General features: G+C 43.3%; 1 protein-coding gene across 1 annotated transcript in view; it reads right to left on the reverse strand.

Moving 5' to 3' along the window:
• Positions 1-21,512, reverse strand: part of PRKDC (protein kinase, DNA-activated, catalytic subunit) — a 448,603-nt gene that overhangs the window by 144,073 nt on the left and 283,018 nt on the right. Inside the window, exons 50-56 of the mRNA XM_069731310.1 lie at positions 21,315-21,466; positions 19,008-19,139; positions 12,101-12,212; positions 8,451-8,578; positions 8,216-8,365; positions 2,133-2,306; positions 188-286 (exon numbers count right to left, since the gene is read on the reverse strand). Coding sequence (XP_069587411.1) covers positions 188-286; positions 2,133-2,306; positions 8,216-8,365; positions 8,451-8,578; positions 12,101-12,212; positions 19,008-19,139; positions 21,315-21,466 — 947 coding nt within the window. The remainder of the gene's footprint in view (positions 1-187; positions 287-2,132; positions 2,307-8,215; positions 8,366-8,450; positions 8,579-12,100; positions 12,213-19,007; positions 19,140-21,314; positions 21,467-21,512) is intronic.

The raw sequence follows: 21,512 nt of genomic DNA on the forward strand, positions 1-21,512 counted from the left end.
TATTTTTGAAATTTACCAGTAGCTGGTGCATTTTCCACCCTAGGCTTATACTCGAGTCATTAAGTTTTCCCATTTTTTGTGGCAAAATTAGGGGGGTCGGCTTATACTTGAGTATATACGGTACATAAAATGTCCAGATGTGAAAAGGGGTTTTAGAAAAAGGGTAAAAAATAAAATTAACACTTACTGTAGCTCTGCATTTTCATCCACGAGACCTTCAAGCAATACCTCTTTAGCCATATTAAAAATATCCTGTGAATCACTATCAGACTGGCTCTCCAGATCCCTGAAACATATTCAATATACAAATTGTATAAACTGTATTGCTAAACTTAGAAAATACCGTATTGCCCCTAATGATACTTAGATACTGGAAGTATGAATGCTGTGTTTTCTTAGCGAGGTGTCGAGCATTGTTCTGTCCATTTTAATAAGGACAGTGTAGCTTGTTTCATGCATTAAAGTTTTGGTACTATAGTGTTGGTTTGCTGTGTTATAGCACCACCCAGTGGTGGTTAAATTTATAACCTGTGTTTTAGTAATAATTAGAGTGTTGCATTGTGGGATTGTACCAAGGTATGCTGGGAGAGAGACTCCATTACTTTCCTGTGTACTTCCTGGGACACACGTGTCCATGTGCTGTGCTGAATTATCTCACTTGCTTGCCATCCTGGTTAAGTTTATCCGGTAAGATTGTTACCTCTGTTCTTGCAATATAGTGTTCTACTGAATGTGATTTATTATATAGCAACTAGTACTTGGGAAATCTATTATCAGTCACTTGCTGTATGTAGTTATATGTAGAAGTTGCATCATCCTGTATATTTTTAATGCTAGTTGTAAAGTATCAGCTGTGCTGTTATTTGGCTCAATACTTATCCATTTCATTTGTATTCTTATAGTTTTACCACATTTTCAATACCTGTTACAAATAAACAAGTTAGACTACAGAGAACAGTCTGCTTATTTGGAAGACAGAAGTGGTTTATGCTGTATGTTCGATCACACACCGTATCAACGTGTATGAAGACAGAACAAGCATAGTCCAAGGATCTGGTGGGTTTTTTTTTGGGTATCACCAGCACCTCGGGACCTCTTTGCCCTGATTGTTCATTTAAAGAAGCACACAGTTGTTGACAGAGGGCCTAATGTAAGCTCATAGAGTTTACTAAAATGTAAACAATCTCTATAAAATACCCAATATATCATTGGAAAAGTCATAAAATGCATCTTAAATTCGGTGGTAAAAGCTCTGGTCTTTAAAAGTGGAGATGACCTGAGCAGATCTCGGCTCCACATAAAGCAGAGAAAAGACAAAATCCTACCAAACTTTGACTTCTACGAGATTTCAGCTTTGGTAGGTGGAATAGCAATGTAAAAAGGAAAATCACAGCTGTTATTTTGATTTTATTTCATGATTATCATAAGGTGATTCTTCCACGGACATTAAGGTAAAAGATCTAAGGAAGGGCAACCTTGTTATAGCCCAACTCCACTCTCTCCAAAAAGCATATTCACGGTATTTCTCCTCCATGTGCTGTAGTCAACAAACAGCTCAAGATCCGATACTCCTGTCTGCAAAATGTATCATTTATATCCACTCACAGCCAAACCATACTATGTGAGTAGATACTGGTATTTATCAGCAATGCTTCAGACCATCCATAGGAACCAAAATAGATATACTGCAAGACCATGGCCATACGAGATGCCGCTCACACAGCACAGACGCACATACTAGCAACATTTCGAGGACTCGCCCCCTCTTCTAGCATGCGGCCAGATTTAGAGGTACAGAAACCGCTTCTCCTCCTCACAGCTGGCTCCTCGATAGTGGGAGGAAATCTCTCAGAGTAGTCAAAATCTCTCAAAACAAAAAAGCTAAGTAATAAAAGAAATCCTATAGTTTGCAAAAAATATATTAAAACAGGTCTTCTACTTTAGATTAGCATGAGATTAGAATTTTTCTCAGAACCATAAGGTCCTTTTTAACATTTGAATATTATAGAATACTATAACACTTCAACAGGTGAAAACCTGGGTAAAAAGAGGTATTAAATAACAACAGTAAAATAATATGCAGATATATCAATGTACAGCAGCTTCCAGATATGAAACTATGGATTTATTACCTGTAATTGTCATAGATCCACATAAGAATATCGTACATACGTTTCCGGCAGACAGGAAAATTGTGAGAACTAAATGCAGTTATAGATGGCAGAATCTCCCGCAGCTCACATGGCTTCAGCTTGGCCAACAACTTGTACACCATGTCTAAGCACACTCTCTGTCTTTCATCGTCTCTGAAACAGAACGAGGGATGAGAAAGTTAGCAATCAGAATCTCGTAAAGAACAGCACTGGATGCAAATCCAACCCAAGAAAGGCTGTAACCACAACATTTCTCCACCAATTGTACATTTTGTCACAAATTTAACTATAACCCGCGATGTTATGTGTATTGAGAAAATCATCCAGCCCTTTTTTAAATGCTGTTCTAGTGCCTGCCATTACTACCTCTTGTGGTTGGCATTCCACAGTCTGACTGCTCTAACTGTAAAGAACCTTTTCCTATTTAGCTGCTGGAATCACCTTTCTTCCGCCTGCAATGAGTGCCCCCACTAGTCCTCATTATGGTCTTTGGAAGCAATAAGTCGTGTGCCAGTCCTCTGTTCTGACCACACATATAGTTATACGTGTCAATGAGATCTCATCTGGGGCGTATTTTTACTAAGCCCAACTTTTCCAACCTCTCATCATATGAGAGGCCTACCATCCCTTGTAATAATATAGTTGCCCGCCTTTGACTTGACTGCAATTTCTGAATGTCCTTTTTTAAAATGTTGGGCCCAAAATTGGATCCAACATTATACATGTGGTCTCACAAGCGATTTATAGAGGTAACAATATATTGGGATAGCTGGATTTTACCTCTCCTTTTATACATCTTAAATCTTGTTTGCTTTTGCAGCTGCTGCTTGACATTGAGTACTGCTGCTCAGCTTACTTGTAACCAGAATACCCAAGTCCTTCTCCTGTTCTGTCGTCCCAAGTATGGTCCCATTTAATGTATATGCAGCAATAGGATTACTCAGTCCCAGGTGCATTACTCTAAATTTATCTACATTAAGGTTATATTCACATGCTACGTTTTTGCAGCTTTTTCTATACTGTTTAAGCCGTCTACAAAAAGCAGATTTGCTTAGTTTTTTTTTTTATTAGGTTTTGCTACATTTTTGTCAGGGTACATTTGTCTCTTGTGCAGGTAGATAAAGTTTAGTGCATAAAAAAATCTGAATCAACTTCATCTGTTTTTCGCACCAAAACCTGATACTTGCGTTTTTTGCAGCGTTATTGCACTACCCATTGCTTTCAGTGGGCGAAAAATGCTGCAAAAACACCGAATGAAGTGACCGCTGCATTTTGCAAAAACCAAGCTATTTTACAAAATGGTCAGGAAAAAAAAAACGGTGTGTGTGCAAGAGATTTCTGAAATCTCATAGATTTTGATGTACTGTGAAAAGCAGCTGTAAATTTGCATTAAAAAAACGCTGCAAAAACGCAACAGGGAAACATAGCTTAACCCCTTCCTGACCTCGAACGGGATAGTACGTCCGAGGTCAGATTCCCCGCTGTAATGCAGGGCTCCGGCGGTGAGCCCGCATCAAAGCCGGGACATGTTAGCTGTTTTGAACAGCTGACATGTGCCCGCAATAGCGGCGGGTGAAATCGCGATTTACCCGCCGCTATTAACTAGTTAAATGCCGCTGTCAAACGCTCATAGCGGCATTTAACCGGCACTTCGGGCCATCCGGCCGAAAATGAGCGCATCGCTGACATGATCGGGGGTCAGTGATGCATCAGAATGGTAACCATAGAGGTCCTTGAGACCTCTATGGTTACTGATCCCGGCTAGCTTTGAGCGCCACCCTGTCGTCGGCGCTCATAGTACGCCTGTTATTAAGCTACATAGCAGCAATCTGATGATCGCTGCTATGTAGCAGAGCCGATCGAGTTGTGCCAGCTTCTAGCCTCCCATGGAGGCTATTGAAGCATGGCAAAAGTAACAAAAAAAAGTTTTAAAAAAATATGAAAAAAAGAAATTCAGGAATTGCTGGTTTTTGTTCATTCCGCCTCCCAAAAATCGGAATAAAAAGCGATCAAAAAATGTCATCTGCCCGAAAATGTTACCAATAAAAACGTCAACTCGTCCCGCAAAAAACAAGATCTCACATGACTCTGTGGGCCAAAATATGGATAAATTATAGCTCTCAAAATGTGGTGATGCAAAAACTATTTTTTGCAATAAAAAGCATCTTTTAGTGTGTGACAGCTACCAACCCTAAAAATCCGCCAAAAAAACGCTATAAAAGTAAATCAAACCCCCCTTCATCACCCCCTTAGTTAGGGAAAAAGAATAAAATGTAAAAAAATGTATTTATTTCCATTTTCCCATTAGGGCTAGGGTTAGGGCTAGGGTTAGGGTTTCAGTTATAATTGGGGGTTTCCACTGTTTAGGCACATCAGGGGCTCTCCAAACGCGACATGGCGTCCGATCTCAATTCCAGCCAATTCTGCTTTGAAAAAGTAAAACAGTGCTACTTCCCTTCCGAGTTCTCCTGTGTGCCCAAACAGTGGTTCCCCCCAACATATCGGGTATCAGCGTTCTCAGGACAAGTTGGACAACAACTTTTGGGGTCCAATTTGTCCTGTTACCCTTGGGAAAATCAAAACATAGAGGATAAAATATCATTTTCGTGGAAAAAAAAATATTTTTTATTTTCACGGCTCTGCGTTATAAACTGTAGTGAAACACTTGTTGGTTCAAAGTTCTCACAACACATCTAGATAGTTCCTTGGGGGGTCTAGTTTCCAATATGGGGTCACTTGTGGGGGGTTTCTACTGTTTAGGTACATCAGGGGCTCTGCAAATGCAACATGACGCCTGCAGACCAATCCATCTAAGTCTGCATTTCAAATGGCGCTCCTTCCCTTCCGAGCTCTGCCGTGCACCCAAACAGTGGTTCCCCCCAACATATGGGGTATCAGCGTTCTCAGGACAAGTTGGACAACAACTTTTGGGGTCTAGTTTGTCCTGTTACCCTTGGGAAAATAAAAACGTGGGGGCTAAAATATCATTTTCGTGGAAAAAAAATATTTTTTTATTTTCACGGCTCTGCGTTATAAACTGTAGTGAAACACTTGTTGGTTCAAAGCTCTCACAACACATCTAGATAAGTTCCTTGGGGGGTCTAGTTTCCAATATGGGGTCACTTGTGGTGGGTTTCTACTGTTTAGGTACATCAGGGGCTCTGCAAATGCAACTTGACACCTGCAGTCCATTCCATCTAAGTCTGCATTTCAAACGGTGCTCCTTCCCTTCCGAGCTCTGCCATGCACTCAAACGGTGGTTCCCCCCCACATGTGGGGTATCAGCGTACTCAGGACAAATTGGACAATAACATTTGTGGTCCAATTTCTCCTGTTACCCTTGGGAAAAAAAAATTGCGGGATAAAACATCATTTTGTGGAAAGAAAAAATGATTTTTTAATTTTCACAATGCTACATTTTAAACTTTAGTGAAACAATTGGGGGTTAAAAGTGCTCACCACACATCTAGATAAGTTCCTTAGGGGGTCTTCTTTCCAAAATGGGGTCATTTGTGGGGGGTTTCCACTGTTAAGGCACGTCAGGGGCTCTCCAAATGCGACATGGCGTCCGATCTCAATTCCAGCCAATTTTGCATTGAAAAGTCAAATGGCACTCCTTCCCTTCCGAGCTCTGCCATGCGCTCAAACAGTGGTTTATCCCCATATATGAAGTATCGGCGTACTCAGGACAAATTGCACAACAACTTTTGGGGTCCAATTTATCCTGTTACCCTTGGGAAAATAAAAAATTTGGGGCAAAAAGATCATTTTTTGTGAAAATTAATATAAATTTTTTTTTACGGCTCTACATTATAAACTTCTGTGAAGCACTTGGAGGTTCAAAGTGCTCACCACACATCTAGATTAGTTCCTTAGGGGGTCTACTTTCTAAAATGGTGTCACTTGTGGGGGTTTCCACTGTTTAGGCACATCAGGGGCTCTCCAATCGTGACATGGGCTCCGATCTCAATTCCAGCAAATCTTGCATTGAAAAGTCAAATGGCGCTCCTTCCCCTCTGAGCTCTGCCATGTGCCCAAACCGTGGTTTACCCCCACATATGGGGTATCGGCGTACTCAGGACAAATTGTACAACAACTTTTGTGGTCCAATTTCTCCTGTTATCCTTGGTAAAATGAAACAAATTGGACCTGAAGTAAAAATTTTGTGAAAAAAAAGTTAAATGTTCAATTTTTTTAAACATTCAAAAAATTCCTGTGAAGCACCTGAAGGGTTAATAAACTTTTTGAATGTGGTTTTGAGTACCTTGAGGGATGCAGTTTTTAGAATGGTGTCACTTTTGGGCATTTTCTGTCATATAGACCCCTCAAAGTCACTTCAAGTGTGAGGTGGTCCGTAAAAAAATGGTTTTGCAAATTTTGTTGCAAAAATGAGAAATCGCTGGTCAACTTTTAACCCTTATAACGTCCTAACAAAAAAAATTATGTTTCCAAAATTGTGCTGATGTAAAGCAGACATGTGGGAAATGTTGTTTATTAACTATATTATGTGATATAACTCTCTAATTTAAGGGCATAAAAACTAAGAGTTTGAAAATTGCTACATTTTCATAATTTCCGACAAATTTTTGTTTTTTTCACAAATAAATGCAAGTCATATCGAAGAAGTTTTACCACTATCATGAAGTACAATATGTCACGAGAAAACAGTGTCAGAATCACCAGGATCCGTTGAAGCGTTTCAGAGTTATGACCTCATAAAGTGACAGTGGTCAGAATTGTAAAAATTGGCCCTGTCACTTAGGTGAAAACAGGCTTTGGGGTGAAGGGGTTAAATCAGCCCCCTTCGCCCCATTCAAAATAAATCAATAAAAAAAACAACAACAAACCTACACATATTTGGTATCGCCGCGTTCAGAATCGCCTGATCTATCAATAAAAAAAGGACGTCGTAGCGAGAAAAAAATTTGAAACGCCAGAATTACGTTTTTTTTTGGTCGCCGCGACATTGCAATTAAATGCAATAACGGGGGATCAAAAGAACGTATCTGCACCAAAATGGTATCAGTAAAAAATCCTCTCACCCTCAGCCCTGCATCCTCCAGCACTGATCCTATCACCCTCTGCCCTGCATCCTCCAGCACTGATCCTCTCACCGTCAGCCCTGCATCCTCCAGCACTGATCCTCTCAACATCAGCCCTGCACTCTCCAGCATTGATCCTCTCACCCTCAGCACTGTATCCTCCAGCACTGATCCTCTCACCTTCTGCCCTGCATCCTCCAGCACTGATCCTCTCACCTTCTGCCCTGCATCCTCCAGCACTGATCCTCTCACCGTCAGCCCTGCATCCTCCAGCACTGATCCCCTCAGCCCTGCATCCTCCAGCACTGCATCCTCCAGCACTGATCCTCTCACTGTCAGCCCTGCATCCTCCAGCACTGATCCCCTCAGCCCTGCATCCTCCAGCACTGATACAGCAGAGGAGGGACCGCTGCAGCTGCTATTTGGAGGAGCTCAGTGCTGGAATCTTCCAGCAGTCTTGTTCTCCTCACAGCACTTGCCCCGCCCACCTCCTCCCATTGGTTTCTGTAGCTCCCCTGCTTGATTTCATTGGTTGGGTGCTACAGAAGACCGGCTCTGCTGGAGATGTGGATCTGGTGCGGCTCCCTAGAGGTATGTAAATTACCCCCGCCGGCCATGAGCAGGAGCTGGGAGATGATCCGGGAATAAATGCCTCCACTCTTCCTCCTGACTGCCGAATCATGTCCCACTGCTGCTGTTCATATGAAAAGAGCAGTTGAGGCCATGGGTCCTTCTTCTGAGCTGCTCCGTCCTGTCACATTAATGGTGCTCCTACAGAGGGAGCGGACCACGGCAGGGAGCGGCCCCTCTGGCAAATGCCAGAACTGCCCTATGGCCAGTCCGGCCCTGATATCCGGCTATTAAACTGTAAAAAGTCTTGTAAGATATTGTACTAGTAAACAACAAAAGTTCTACTCATCTGTGGGGTTCCCAAGAATTGGACTCTTGCCACTGAGTATTTGATTGCCCATTATGAGCTTTAAATAATAAAGGAAAAAGAAAGAATAGATCTGGTATTACCGGTTGCTCATAATTTGCTTGAAATCCCTATTTTTTAGCTCGAGAAAGAGATCTGGTATTTCGGCAGCCCTGGACATTATTATTTCAAGACACTGGGTTTTGAGAACTCCATGAAGCTTTGGTAGCTGGTAGAGAACAATGTTTATAAATCTGCAAAAAAATGAAAAAGAAATCTAGAACAAATATATGTATGCAATAAAGTAACTATTAAACAACTAGTTTTAGTTGGTCTTACCTGTCAGCAAATAATGGAAAATTTTTCACTATTTTATTCAAGCACATGATGAATTTGTCTTCTCTATTACTGGTTTGAAGAGATTTCAAGTTTTTCTCTACATAACCAAACACAGGTCCCTTAATGTCCTTTAATGAAGAAAACAACAACACAAAGGCTTATAAGAGCGGTAGATATCATAAGATAGGATAGGTATGTCTCCATCAAAGTGTTTACATTTGTAAAACACGTTGAAAAGTCTCAACATTTTGTGCAATTTCCTAAAAAAATATTGCGACTTTTGGCGTTTCCATGTCACTGTCGACCAACTCAACAAAGTGAGCAGAGCAGGGAAGGAGCTGGAGCATGGCAATGCCCACATGACAAAGTTCATCAAAACTGACAGCCTACATTACACGGCAGAAATGTTACTCTAAGTGTGACTGGAGTAATATTTCAGGCAAGGTGCACACGACTGATAAGATGTGCCAGATGCGTTAAAGGGAACCCATCACCATGAAAAGGCAGTCCTAGTAAGTAACTTTGTAAGAAAAGATTCAGTAAAACATGTGTTCTAAGTATTTAATCCTCTGCTCTTTATGGGATTTTCGGTCCAGTGGGCGGTCTTATCAGTGACCGACAGCAATCTCTCTATGCACACTGTTACCAAGAAAGCTGTCACTTACTGATAGGACTGTCCAGTGGATCGAAAATCCCAGAAAGTGCAGATTCCCAACAGGGCAGCATGGTGGTTCCAGGTCAACAGTGGAATCCTGAGTTCAAATGCCATCAAGAACAATATCTGCAAGGAGTTTGTATATTCTCCCAGTGTTTTGCGTGCAGTTCAGTCAGGCTCTCCGAATCCCTCCCACACGCCAAAGATATACTGATAGTAATGAATGCAGATTGTGAGCGCAAATGGGGACAGTGAGGAGGATGTACAGTATTTAAAGCTCTGTGGAATCAAAGTCACTACAGAAATGAATGACCGGTCAGTACTGAAAAGTTTTAAACGTCAGTGCAGTCTAAGTACCGTAGATACTCGAGTATAAGCCGAGATTTTCAGCCCAAATTTTTGGGCTGAAAGTGCCCCTCTCGGCTTATACTCGAGTCAAGGTGGGCGGCAGGGTCGGCGGGTGAGGGGGAGAGGGCGCTGAGGTATACTTACCTAGTCCCAGCGATCCTGGCACTGTCCCTGCCGTCCCACAGTCTTCGGTGCTGCAGTTCTTCCCCTCTTCAGCGGTCACGTGGGACCGCTCATTAGAAAAATGAATAGGCGGCTCCACCTCCCATAGGGGTGGAGCCGCCTATTAATTTCTCTAATCAGCGGTGCCGGTGACCGCTGATAGAGAAAGAGGCTGCGGCACCGAAGACCAGCTGTGACAGGCAGAGGGAGCGTCAGGATCGCTGGGACTAGGTAAGTATTTTATATTCACCTGTCCGCGTTCCAGCCGCCGGGCGTCGCTCGATCTTCCCGGCGCCTCCATCTTCCCGGCGTCTGCGCTCTGACTGTTCAGGTCAGAGGGCGCGATGACGCATATAGTGTGCGCGGCGCCCTCTGCCTGATCAGTCAGAGCGGAGAGAGACGCCGGGAAGATGGAGGCGCCGGGACCAGACGCCGGGAGCTGCAAGCAAGAAAGGTGAGTATGTGTTTTTTTTTTTTTTATTGCAGCAGCAGCGGCCATGGCACAGATTTATGTGGAGCATCTATGGGACAAAATGAACGGTGCAGAGCACTATATGGGGCACAGATATGGGACAATAATGAACGGTGCAGAGCATATATGGGGCACAGATATGGGGCAATAATGAACGGTGCAGAGCATATATGGGGCACAGATATGGGACAATAATGAACAGTGCAGAGCATTGTATGGGGCAGAGCTATGGGACAATAATGAACGGTGCAGAGCATATATGGGGCAGAGCTATGGGACAATAATGAACGGTGCAGAGCATATATGGGGCACAGATATGGGACAATAATGAACGGTGCAGAGCATATATGGGGCACAGATATGGGACAATAATGAACGGTGCAGAGCACTGTATGGGGCAGAGTTATGGGACAAAATGAACGGTGCAGAGCACTGTATATGGGGCACAGATATGGGACAAAATGAACGGTGTAGAGCATTGTATATGGGGCACAGATATGGGACAAAATGAACGGTGCAGAGCACTGTATGGGGCACAGCTATGGGACAATAATGAACGGTGCAGAGCACTGTATGGGGCACAGCTATGGGGAAATATGAACGGTGCAGAGCACTATATGGCACAGCTATGGGGAAATAATGATCTATTTTTATTTTTGAAATTCACCGGTAAATGCTGCATTTCCACCCTAGGCTTATACTCGAGTCAATAAGTTTTCCCAGTTTTTTGTGGCAAAATTAGGGGGGTCGGCTTATACTCGGGTCGGCTTATACTCGAGTATATACGGTAGCTTTCACTAGATTGTGAAACGGAGGTGAAGGAAGTTGCTGTCACACTCAGCCAGACTTCCCAAAGAGAAAATAGCATTGTTCATCACCATGTTTACCTTCTCTATACCTCCGAACCAGCACTATGTATATAGTTTAGGAAGCACTTACCCTGCTTCCTCCCTGCACCCAGTGACCATGTAACCACTAGGTGAAGAGAGGGAACAGGTGCTGCTGGGTCCTAGGAATCAAATACAGATCTTTTGTGCAGCCAGTATACTTTACCAGCCCCAACTACAGGGGGCAAATCAGCAAAAAAAAAAAGTATAAATATATGTTAAAATGACCCCAACAAAGGTTTCTTAAAATCTAAGGAGGGGCCAAAGTGTATAAAATGAATGAAAAAATATATATATACACTGCCAGATAAATAGTAGTTTCTAAGCTTGCCTCCAAACATATATGCAATATATAGAAATAATTTCAAAGGAAAAGGGAACATAATTTAAAATCTTTTTAGCGGTCGGTAAAAAAAAAATAAAAAAATAAAATATAAAAAATGTCACATATTTCCTAATTTTTCTGATATCAGGAAAAAAGGAATACAAAAATGACAAATTAAGGGTTGTGAAGAAAAGAGGCAAACATTATTTCAATATCCAAATGAGAAACAATTATAGAGTGATTTGCGCATGCAAAACTCTAAAGTGAACCTAGCCAGGGGAGTAAATGGTCGAGTCATGAAATAGTCTAAACACAGATTAAACTGAATCTTTTGTCACAAACTTATATAAATCTACTCCGCTCCCCCAGTTCTATAACATGATGCCTGCATGGTGACAGGTTCTCTTTAAGTGGCATGTGCCTTTTAATGAATTTGGCGCATTTTATTCCTGAATGCCACTCACAGACTGGGGTACGAAATGCCAGTCTTAATGATTCGGCCAAAATATGTAGTACATTACAAAGTGGCTTGTATGATGAGCCACGAAGATCAGAACAGAAGCTTTTTCTGATTTCTGCACAGTATACCAGAAAGGTACAAAATGTACTAGAAAAAAATACAAGGTATTATAATAATAAAACACCATTAAGTCAGTCTTTAAAATTGTACATACATTGTATTGATATGAAGGATTGGAGAAATGAAATGACTGCAGCCGCTGTAAAAAACTATAACTATATACACAACATGACCATGTGCATAAACGCTAATAAATCGCAAGAAACACAAGCTTCACCTACTTTTTCTTTTTCAGCAAAATGTCGAAGAACGAGTCCCAGAACTTCTGAGGCTGCAGCATAAACTTCTTTAAACCTTGTGAAGGTAACATTATTGGCAAGAGCCTGAAAATAACTAAATAAGAGATAATCATTGAGGTCAGATTATATTACCAATAACATTTATGTATGTATGTCTCAAAGCTCAGTCATATTCCCCCTAAACTATCTCTGCTGTATCTGACAAGAGACAACTGGCTCTAGCCAAAGCCTTAATGCTGTGCCAGGTCTTCAGTAAGACTAAAAATTGAAAATACCCATCTACCCTTGGTTAAGGGGGTGGTAATCTGAAAAAGCAAAGCTGTAAAAAAAAAATTACTTAAGAAATGGCTCAAAACGTATCAAAAAGAAGGCACTCATAATAAACTCCCTAAAAAGAGCAAATTTCTCCAGAAAAATTGAAAACTGCAATGACGAATTGGGGGTTATCTGGTTTTAGAAAAAAACAATTTTTTGCCATTCATGGCTCAGCAAATTTTGGGACATGTAGAGTGCAAACTTTTACTTAAATGTTTTTAAGTTTTTTTTCAAGGTACATAGCTCTGTCCTACTGTTTCAAATGGAAATTAATATTTTTACTGTGTATGCCATCAATGATTTAATAACTATTGAAAACATACAAAAATAGGGATTTTTGTGTACTCACCGTAAAATCCTTTTCTCCGAGCCATTCATTGGGGGACACAGACCGTGGGTGTATGCTGCTGCCAATAGGAGGCTGACACTAAGTGATACAAAAAAAGTTAGCTCCTCCCCTGCAGTATACACCCCCCTGCTGGCTCTCAGCTAACCAGTTCGGTGCAAAAGCAGTAGGAGATCAATAACAATATATGAGCGTATATCATGTCATATTCTAAAAAAACAAGCATAAGCTAATAACAGGGTGGGAGCTGTGTCCCCCAATGAATGGCTCGGAGAAAAGGATTTTACGGTGAGTACACAAAAATCCCTATTTCTCCTTCGCCTCATTGGGGGACACAGACCGTGGGACGTCCCAAAGCAGTCCCTGGGTGGGGACAACAATAAATCAGGCCCTGTGTAACCGCTACTTACAAGTGCGCCACCGCGGCCTGCAGAGTCCGCCTGCCCAGACTCACATCTGTGGAAGTGTGGGAATTATAGTGCTTCAAGAATGCATGCGGACTGGACGAATCCGCAAGCTTGCAGGCGTGCCTTGCAGACGCCTGGTGCCTAGGACACTTGATAGACAGGGAGATACGCTGACATCTAGCACGGAAGGACTCCTGGATGGTGAAAAGAATTCACCATGTTATCATGGTAGATGAAACGGCTAAACCCTTCCTGAAAATGTCAGGAAGCCTTCCTCTACCGTCAGGAAGCCCAAATAAAACGTCCAACCTTCAGAAGGACGCCGTTGTCAAGACGTACCTACTCAGAGCACTCACTTCGTCCAGAATATGGGGGATCTTATTCCATTTTGTGGACTGGAGCCAAAAGAGATGAGGGAAGAACTAAGCCCTCATAACAGTGGTAATACAGTACCACCTTGGTAACAAGGGATGGAGATGGCCTGAGGACAACCTTGCCTCGAAGGTAATAAGGGAAAAAAGTCTGAAAGAGCAGAGAAGCTAGCTCCGAAGACTCGTCAGAGTGAGAATATCGCAGAGGAGAACGGGACGACTTTCCCTGATAGTAAAGTCTGCCCGGATGAAAAAGGAGCCTACTGTAAGGCTCCTAGGAATAATAAGGTCCCAATGATCTAACGGTATGCGATAGGGAAGAACTACCTGTGAAAACTCCCTGTGAGAAAGTCCCTACTTGCAGATGTGCTGCGATAAGGCGAGAAGATACTAGCTCCGCAAACAAAAAACGGACGTGGTCAGTGCGGATCTCTGAGGATCACTGGGGCCCCTTTCTGCTTCTGAAAGGCTTTCGGAAGCAGTGGAAGGGGAGTTATGGAAACTGGTACCACGGCAGAACCAGAGCATGGAGAGCGATGGCTCTTGGATCTCGAGGCCGAACCACGAACTTGAGTACATTGGCCTTCAGTCTGGATGTCATCCCACCTACAACTGGAGAGCTCCAGTAAGGACAGATCTGATGGAAGACTTCGGGGTGAAGTTCCCACTGACTTGAGGCGGAACCCTGACGGCTGAATTTGTTTGCCGTTCAGAGTTCTACTTCTGGGATATATACTGCCAAGATCACTGAATAATAGACTTCGGCCCTTCAGAGAAAGTGAGGTACCTCGGTTATGGCGCCTGACCGTGGGTACCTGCTAGATGACTGACGTAAGGCACCGCCGTGGCATTATCCAATTGAATTCGGATAGGGTGACCCGCTAGAAGGCAGTGGACCTGCTGTAAAACTACCGTTCGGATCTCCAGAACAATGATGGGGAGAAGAAGACTGGCATTGGTGGTTACTAATAACCATTGAACCGGGAGAAAGGCCCTGGATGAAGAAGGAGCTCAGAGACTATTGTCTGAAAGTCTGTTTGACTTGCTGAAAACGAGCGGAGCGAAGGAAACCGCTTCCATTGTTGTCACCATTCTTCGTCAGAACTCTCTTAGCAAATCGAATGAAATGAGGGGGTGAGTAATCAAGTCCTCAGAACTCTCCTTGCGCGAGCTCCCTGTTGAAGGGCCATGACCTTGTCTCGAGGACGAATTACCATCCTTCTAGAAGTGTGCAGGATAATCCTCAAAAAGGATATCTGCTGGGCTGGAAATGAGGAGAACTTGTCTAAGTGCAGCTGCCAGCCCAGGAGAGAAGGTATCGCAAGAGATATAGACGACTCAGCGTAGTCCTGGAAGGGCGGCTAGACAGACCAAACGGCAGGACGAGCACGCCTCTAGAGTGCAAGAGAAACATGACATCAACCATGACCCGTGCAAACACTCTGGGTGCGGAAGCAAGGCCGAAGGACAAGGTTGTGACTTGAAAATGCTGCTGACGAATGGAAAGGCGAAGGAATTTTTGCAGAGGGCAAGCAACCCGAATGTCGATGGATGCCGGAAACTGCACCTTTTTCTGTTGAAGTAATGGCTGAGCAGAGGAACTCCATCCAAAGAAGGAGGACCATGTCAAAGGTTGTTAGAAGATTGAGGTCCAGGGTTGATCTTACTTTTCGTTCCCCTGTTTGGAACCAAGATCCCTTAGATCTAGACTGTGCTGGACAATCCTTATACAATCCTTTGTCAGTCTCCCGCTCAAAGGATTTGATTGGCCAGTTGTTGCTGGTGTGAATCAGGGTAGTTAAGGTCTCCAGCCAGGAGACCATTGCTCTAGCAATCCATGCGGCCGCTAGGGAGGATAGAGCGCTGGACCCGAAGCCGCAAGACGGAACGAACCAGATTTGCTATCTGACAGTCCGTGGTATTTTTAATTGATGACCCATCAGGTAGGGATACTGGTAGGTATACCACAGGAGATTCTACCCGGTTAATCTGCCCCATGGCAGAATGTGCGGCTGCATCCAGCTGGTCATAGTCTCTTGCCATCTCCTCTTTTCACGGTGCAGAGATAAAAATTAGGAACCCTCGATCCATCAAGCTCTTAACAGGGAAGTGGAGAGGAATTGTCCGCCTTCTTGCATCATCCACTAAATAGTGGTGATGCAGAGGGGGGAGCTCGTACGCCAAAAAGGGTGCCTCTATATGTCCACAGAGTTCAGGTCTCCAGGTGGACAGGACAGGTTGTCTGGCGTTAGGCCTGGATGCAGAAGAGGAAACATGGAGACGACACTCCGTGTGCTCGTCTGTTGATGGTGTGGGGAGATCGGTGCCCTTTAAAGGACCCGTCGCCCTTAAAAAACAGGCCAGGCATGGCATCCCACGTAGAGGCTTCTGTCCAGTGAATCGCTTATCCGAATTGAATGGCAAATGCTCTCGAGGGAGTTTAGTCTCTGAAGCTCTGGCAAGCTCAGGCAATATCCAATCCATATTCAGAGCCTTGTTGTCATCAAATCATTGGTGAGGGAGCAGGAAACGAAAAACTTCAGTTTTCTAGATACCTGTATGTTTCTAGATACCTGTATGTTTCTAGATGCCTGCACGTTTCTAGAATACTTGCGGCCCCTGCTAGCCGACGGCTCCCATGTAGGATAGGGACCCTGTATATTGGTCCTGCGAGCACTCCAAACACAGAGCCGCCGCGGATGTGGGTTTCAGCGTTGTTCTGTGCAGCGTGGACGGTGCAGGGATAAGCCTCAATCCATCATCCATTTGTTAGGGAGGTGGAGAGGAACCGTCCGCCTCCTTGTGCCATCCGCCTTCACAGTGGTGGGACAGTGGGGGCTGCTCGGACGCCATAGAGAGGGGCCTCTGTACAGCCACGGAGTTCAGTCCGGGTGGACAGGGCCAGTTGTCCGGCATTAGGCCTGGCTCCAGGAGAGGATACATGGAGGCGACACTCCATGTGGTCGCCTGCTGCTGGTGTGGGGAGATCGGGACCATGAAAGGAACCGTCGCCCCTGAAGTGAGCTCAGGCATGGCTTCCCACGTCGCAGGAAAGGGAACGGGGAGGTATACTCGCCGTGCTCACCTGTTGATGGTTCGGGGGAGATCGGAACCTTGAAAGGAACCGTCGCCCCCTTCACTCCGTTAATTAAAAAATAAAAATTTACAGAAAAGTAAACAATAAAATAAAAACGTTGGGGTCTGAAACAGACCCATGTGCCTCCTACAGACACTAAGCAAGAACTGGTTAGCTGAGAGCCAGCAGGGGGTGTATTCTGCAGGGGAGGAGCTAACTTTTTTTGTATCACTTATTCGCCAATGAGGCGAAGGAGAAATAAGAATTTTTTTTCACAATGTACTGTTCTAAGGTATTTGGGTCAATCAATAATATTCACCTTAAAATCAAATCCTTTAAAGGGGTTATCCACTGCTCAGATAACCCCTTCTCAATCAGTATATTGCCCCATGTAAAACATTAACAACCTATACTCATCTCTGGTGCCAACACCGCTTCAATGATGCCGGAACTGGCTATCCCAGGGCTTGCGTGACAGTTATGTCACGTGAGCCCTGCAGCCAATTAACGATCACTTGACTCTCACTTTCTTTGGAGAAAACTGCAGTCCTGAGGATGACAGAACAGCAGCAGCCCTCACATCTTCCACATTAAAGTTTTATCCAAGGTAAGTAGCCGCTGATTGACTGCTGGGCCCCGGGAGAGCCAGCGCCATCTTCTCTGAAGCGTTGCTAGCATCGGAGGGGAGTATAGGTTATTATTTTACATGAGGGAATATACTGATTGAAAAGGGGTTGTGTAAGTATTGGACAAGTCATTTAAATGCGCATAAGAATGCAGAGAAGATGTGCCCAGTACAACAGATGATGCCACTATAAGGCCATGTGCACATGTCGCAGTTTTTACTGCGGATCCGCAGCGTTTTTCAGTTTCCATGCGGTGTACAGTACCATGTTAACCTATGGAAAACAAAAACCACTGTGCACAGCTGCGGAAAAAAACGTGCGGAAACGCAGCGGTTTATTTTCCGTAGCATGTCAATTCTTTGTGCGGAATTCGCAACGGTTTAACACCTGCTCCATATTAAAAAAAACCACAGGTGTAAAGCCGCAGTAGAATCCGCACAAAAACCGCAGAAAATCCGCAGAAAAACCGCAATAAATCCTCAGGAAAAACGCAGTGATTTTGCCTTGCGGATTTATCAAAATCAGTGCGGAAAAATCCGCACACCAGGACGCAGCGTGTGTACATACCCTAACATGCCAAAAACAAAGATCCTACTTTAGTTTTAGATGAGCGTCTGTTCAGGATCATTAAAGACAATATTTCAGTTAGTTGTCAAAGTAAAGGAATAGTCAGCCTGGGTTACTTAATAGCACTGGAACAAGTACAATGGTAGGAATTATGCCATTATAATGCAGAACAGGCAGAAAGGGTGTAATAAATTCATTTCTGCCAATTTATATCTTTACTCTGTCACAGCTTTTCCCTTTTCTTCTTTCTGACAGAAAATAGGAGGAGGAAAATAATTTTATATACCAGAGATAAACTTTTCCTGTGCGCTGCTCAATGATTGGGCTCTGAATCATTCAAGACACCATTATGTAAATGTAGCTGGATCTAGATGTTGGTGCTGCAGTGGGTGACCACCAGCCGAAGTCTAAACCAAATCTACAGTGGAGGGTCCTAACGTAAACTCTATTAGGGACCAGTGAAGAACTCAGCACATCCATGGACATGGCTAGCTATTTGATCAAAATTGGAACGGAGCAAGTTTTAGTTTCCTATGAAGTGCCGCTGTAACGAAACTTATCATGAGCTGCTGGGTTTCACTAGAAAGAAGAAGTTTATTGCTGTAGATGCCTGCAGTTAGAAACCTTATGATTATACAAAGCAGTACTCCGGTTAGCTTTTCACGCTCCTGTTAGCTGCTGAAAAGTCAATTAAAAATTTACATTCGTAAAGGCAAAAGAACACTGACATTTTGCAAAAGTTTCTGTATTAATGGATTTAAAAATCTCTTTAAAAAATAGGAATACAAAAGGGGTACTACTATCCTACAAAACGTCATGCTGTCAGAATATGCCCTCATGTTAGTACTGGCATGCCTCTGGGATCACCACTGATCCCAAGAATGAAGAGGCCGTACTGTTGATCCCAGCCATCCCATTTAGCAAAAAGTAGCAAAACATTCGCCAACTTATTTTCAAGATTTCACACTATTCAGCAAGTTTAGTATTAGCAAATTATTGTGTGTGAATTCATATTTAGGCTAGCCATTAGATTTTTTTTTTAATAAGAATAATAATTATACAAAAAGCTTAACTTGCAATTCTTAAATATATTCCAAGTAATCTATTGCCCCAAATTTAGACCACATATTGGCTCCCAAATAAAACACACGGAACTCCTGTTTAAAACAAGGGCAACTCACCGGTCAGAGTCTATCTCACATTTCGGGTCATATGGAGAAAAGCTATTAGCAACCACCAAGCCTAGTAACTGAATTCCCACAGAGTTGTCTTTAGTATTGGGGTCTGTTCCAGAAAAACAGTCATATAGCAACCTTAAATGGAAATAAACAGTTTTTGTCAAAGCTCAGTGCAAAATGTATATATTACAATTATAAACACAAGGGATACTCCAGAATGAAAACTGAACATCTAAAAAAGGTATACAATCATTTTTTTTTTCTTCAGAGGTCACAATAAATGCCACATTGTAATATGTGCCCCCGAAATCACTTTTTTTTAGTTGCTATAAATGATCTGCTGCTATGAATGATCTGCTGCGTCTATCTAATTTTGAATAATCTTTTCCAGGATCAATAAAATGGAATAATGTGTTGTATAATATCCCCTGGAGATGACCACCATCCTTCCATAGCAGCCATGTGCCATCACTATAAAGAGCAGCTTTTGACGCTGCGAGGGTGACAGCCTTGTTATGTACCCAGCACAAAAGAATAATAATTATTATAATAACAATTAACATTCATGCGCCTGTTAAAGAGGTTGTCCACTACTTTATCACTGATGACTTATCCTTAGGATAGGTCAATGTCTGATCAGTCCGGAACCCCCGCTGATCACGGTGGCGGCGGCAGCCAGCATGAAATACTCCATTGTGGAGCTGCTCCGTCTTCTGCTAGTGGCCGCAGCTGGGTATTGCACATCCAACACTTAATGATTTTCGGCCTTATTATATGAGAGGCCTTCCATACCTTGTAGCAATCTAGGTGCCGTCACTTCTGACGGCCATCGGCAGCCATTCTAAAGAGCCCCATGTCTGTCATGTGAGATCTCCCTTGAAGCCAGGCCTATAGAATGTGCACTGTTACATTGTACAGGCGTTCAAGCTACTGCAATGCGGGTTCAAGACCCCCCAAGATGACTTATTAAACATGCAAAAATTATTATAAAAAATATTTGAAAAAAATAACCTGCTCCCCTTTACAAATATTACACATTTTAAATCATTTACCGTATATACTCGAGTATAAGCCGAGATTTTCAGCCCATTTTTTAAGGCTGAAAGTGCCCCTCTCAGCTTATACTCAAGTCATTATCCCATGGGGGTCGGTGGGGGAGCGGTGGCTGTGACATACTCACCTGCTCCTGGTGCAGTCCCTGCACGTCCCTGGTTCCCTGGGCACCGACAGCTTCTTCCAGCATTGAGCGGTCACATGGTACCGCTCATTACAGTAATGAATATGGACCCCACTCCACTCCCATAGGGGTGGAGCCGCATATTCATTACTGTAATGAGCAGTAACGGTGACCGCTCAACGCTGGAAGAAGCTGTCAGCGCTCGGGGAACCAGGGATGTGAAGGGACCGCGCCGGGAGCAGGTGAGCATAATGGGGAGGGGGAGCATTGCGCAATATTCACCTGTCCTTGTTCCGGCGCAGCTCCGTCTTCCGGGTCCTCTGCAGTGACACTCAGGTCAGAGGGCGCGATGACGTGGTTAGTCCGTGCCCTCTGCCTGAGCGTCAGTGCAGAGGACGCAGAATACACAGCGGCGCCAGAACGAAGACAGGTGAATATTGCAAGTGCCGGGGGCCTGAGCGACGAGAGGTAAGTATGTAATTTATTATTATTTTTTTTTTTTAATCGCAGCAACAGCATATGGGGCAAATATCTCTATGCAGCATCTTATGGGGCCATAATCAGCATTTGGGCAGCACTGTATGGGGCAAATATCATTATGGAGCATCTTATGGGACCATAATCAACGTTTGTGCAGCATTATACGGGGCAAATGTCTCTATGGAACATCTTATCTTTTCTTAACCACAAAATGAACACTTTAAAAAAAAAAAAAAAAACAAAACATTATCTCTCTCTCTCTCAACCCCCTCCCCCGAAAAAAAGATGGTGGAATTGCAACACTTGAATTTTTTTCCCTTTGTTAATTGCTTTGCTGTATGCTGATTAAGGTCCAAAGTGGCCAAACACTTCTGATGCCTGTGGGATGAAAGCAAGTGTTTCTGACAGTAATTTCTCATGAGTTCCTCAGCATGTAAACACCCCATGAGACTGTTGAGTTTGGGTCCAGAGACCCTAGCCAGTCAGGACATCACGGTCCATTCTCCTGTGATACTGGTGACATGAGCTTTTTGGTGAAAGCGGCCCAAGTCTGAACATTTTAGGAGCTACGGTAAGTCACATTTTCAGCAGATTTGCAAACATTTAAGTGTGTATGGATATGAAGAAACGCCCATTACAACCGCTCTACATACCTGTATGGAATACAAAGACAATCCTTCCAGCACTCCAACACAGTTTTAATGATCTCTAGGTTATGTCTATACACAGCTCTCTTTTCATGAAATGAATTCTTCATCATAAATTCAAGCAATCTGTTAGCCAAGATTTCTTCCTTTGTCATCCCCTGAAAAACAAATATATTTTTACATTAAACTAACATTTATGTGGCA

This window comes from Ranitomeya imitator, chromosome 6 (assembly GCF_032444005.1).
Source record: "Ranitomeya imitator isolate aRanImi1 chromosome 6, aRanImi1.pri, whole genome shotgun sequence".
Classification (NCBI taxonomy): Eukaryota; Metazoa; Chordata; class Amphibia; order Anura; family Dendrobatidae; genus Ranitomeya; species Ranitomeya imitator.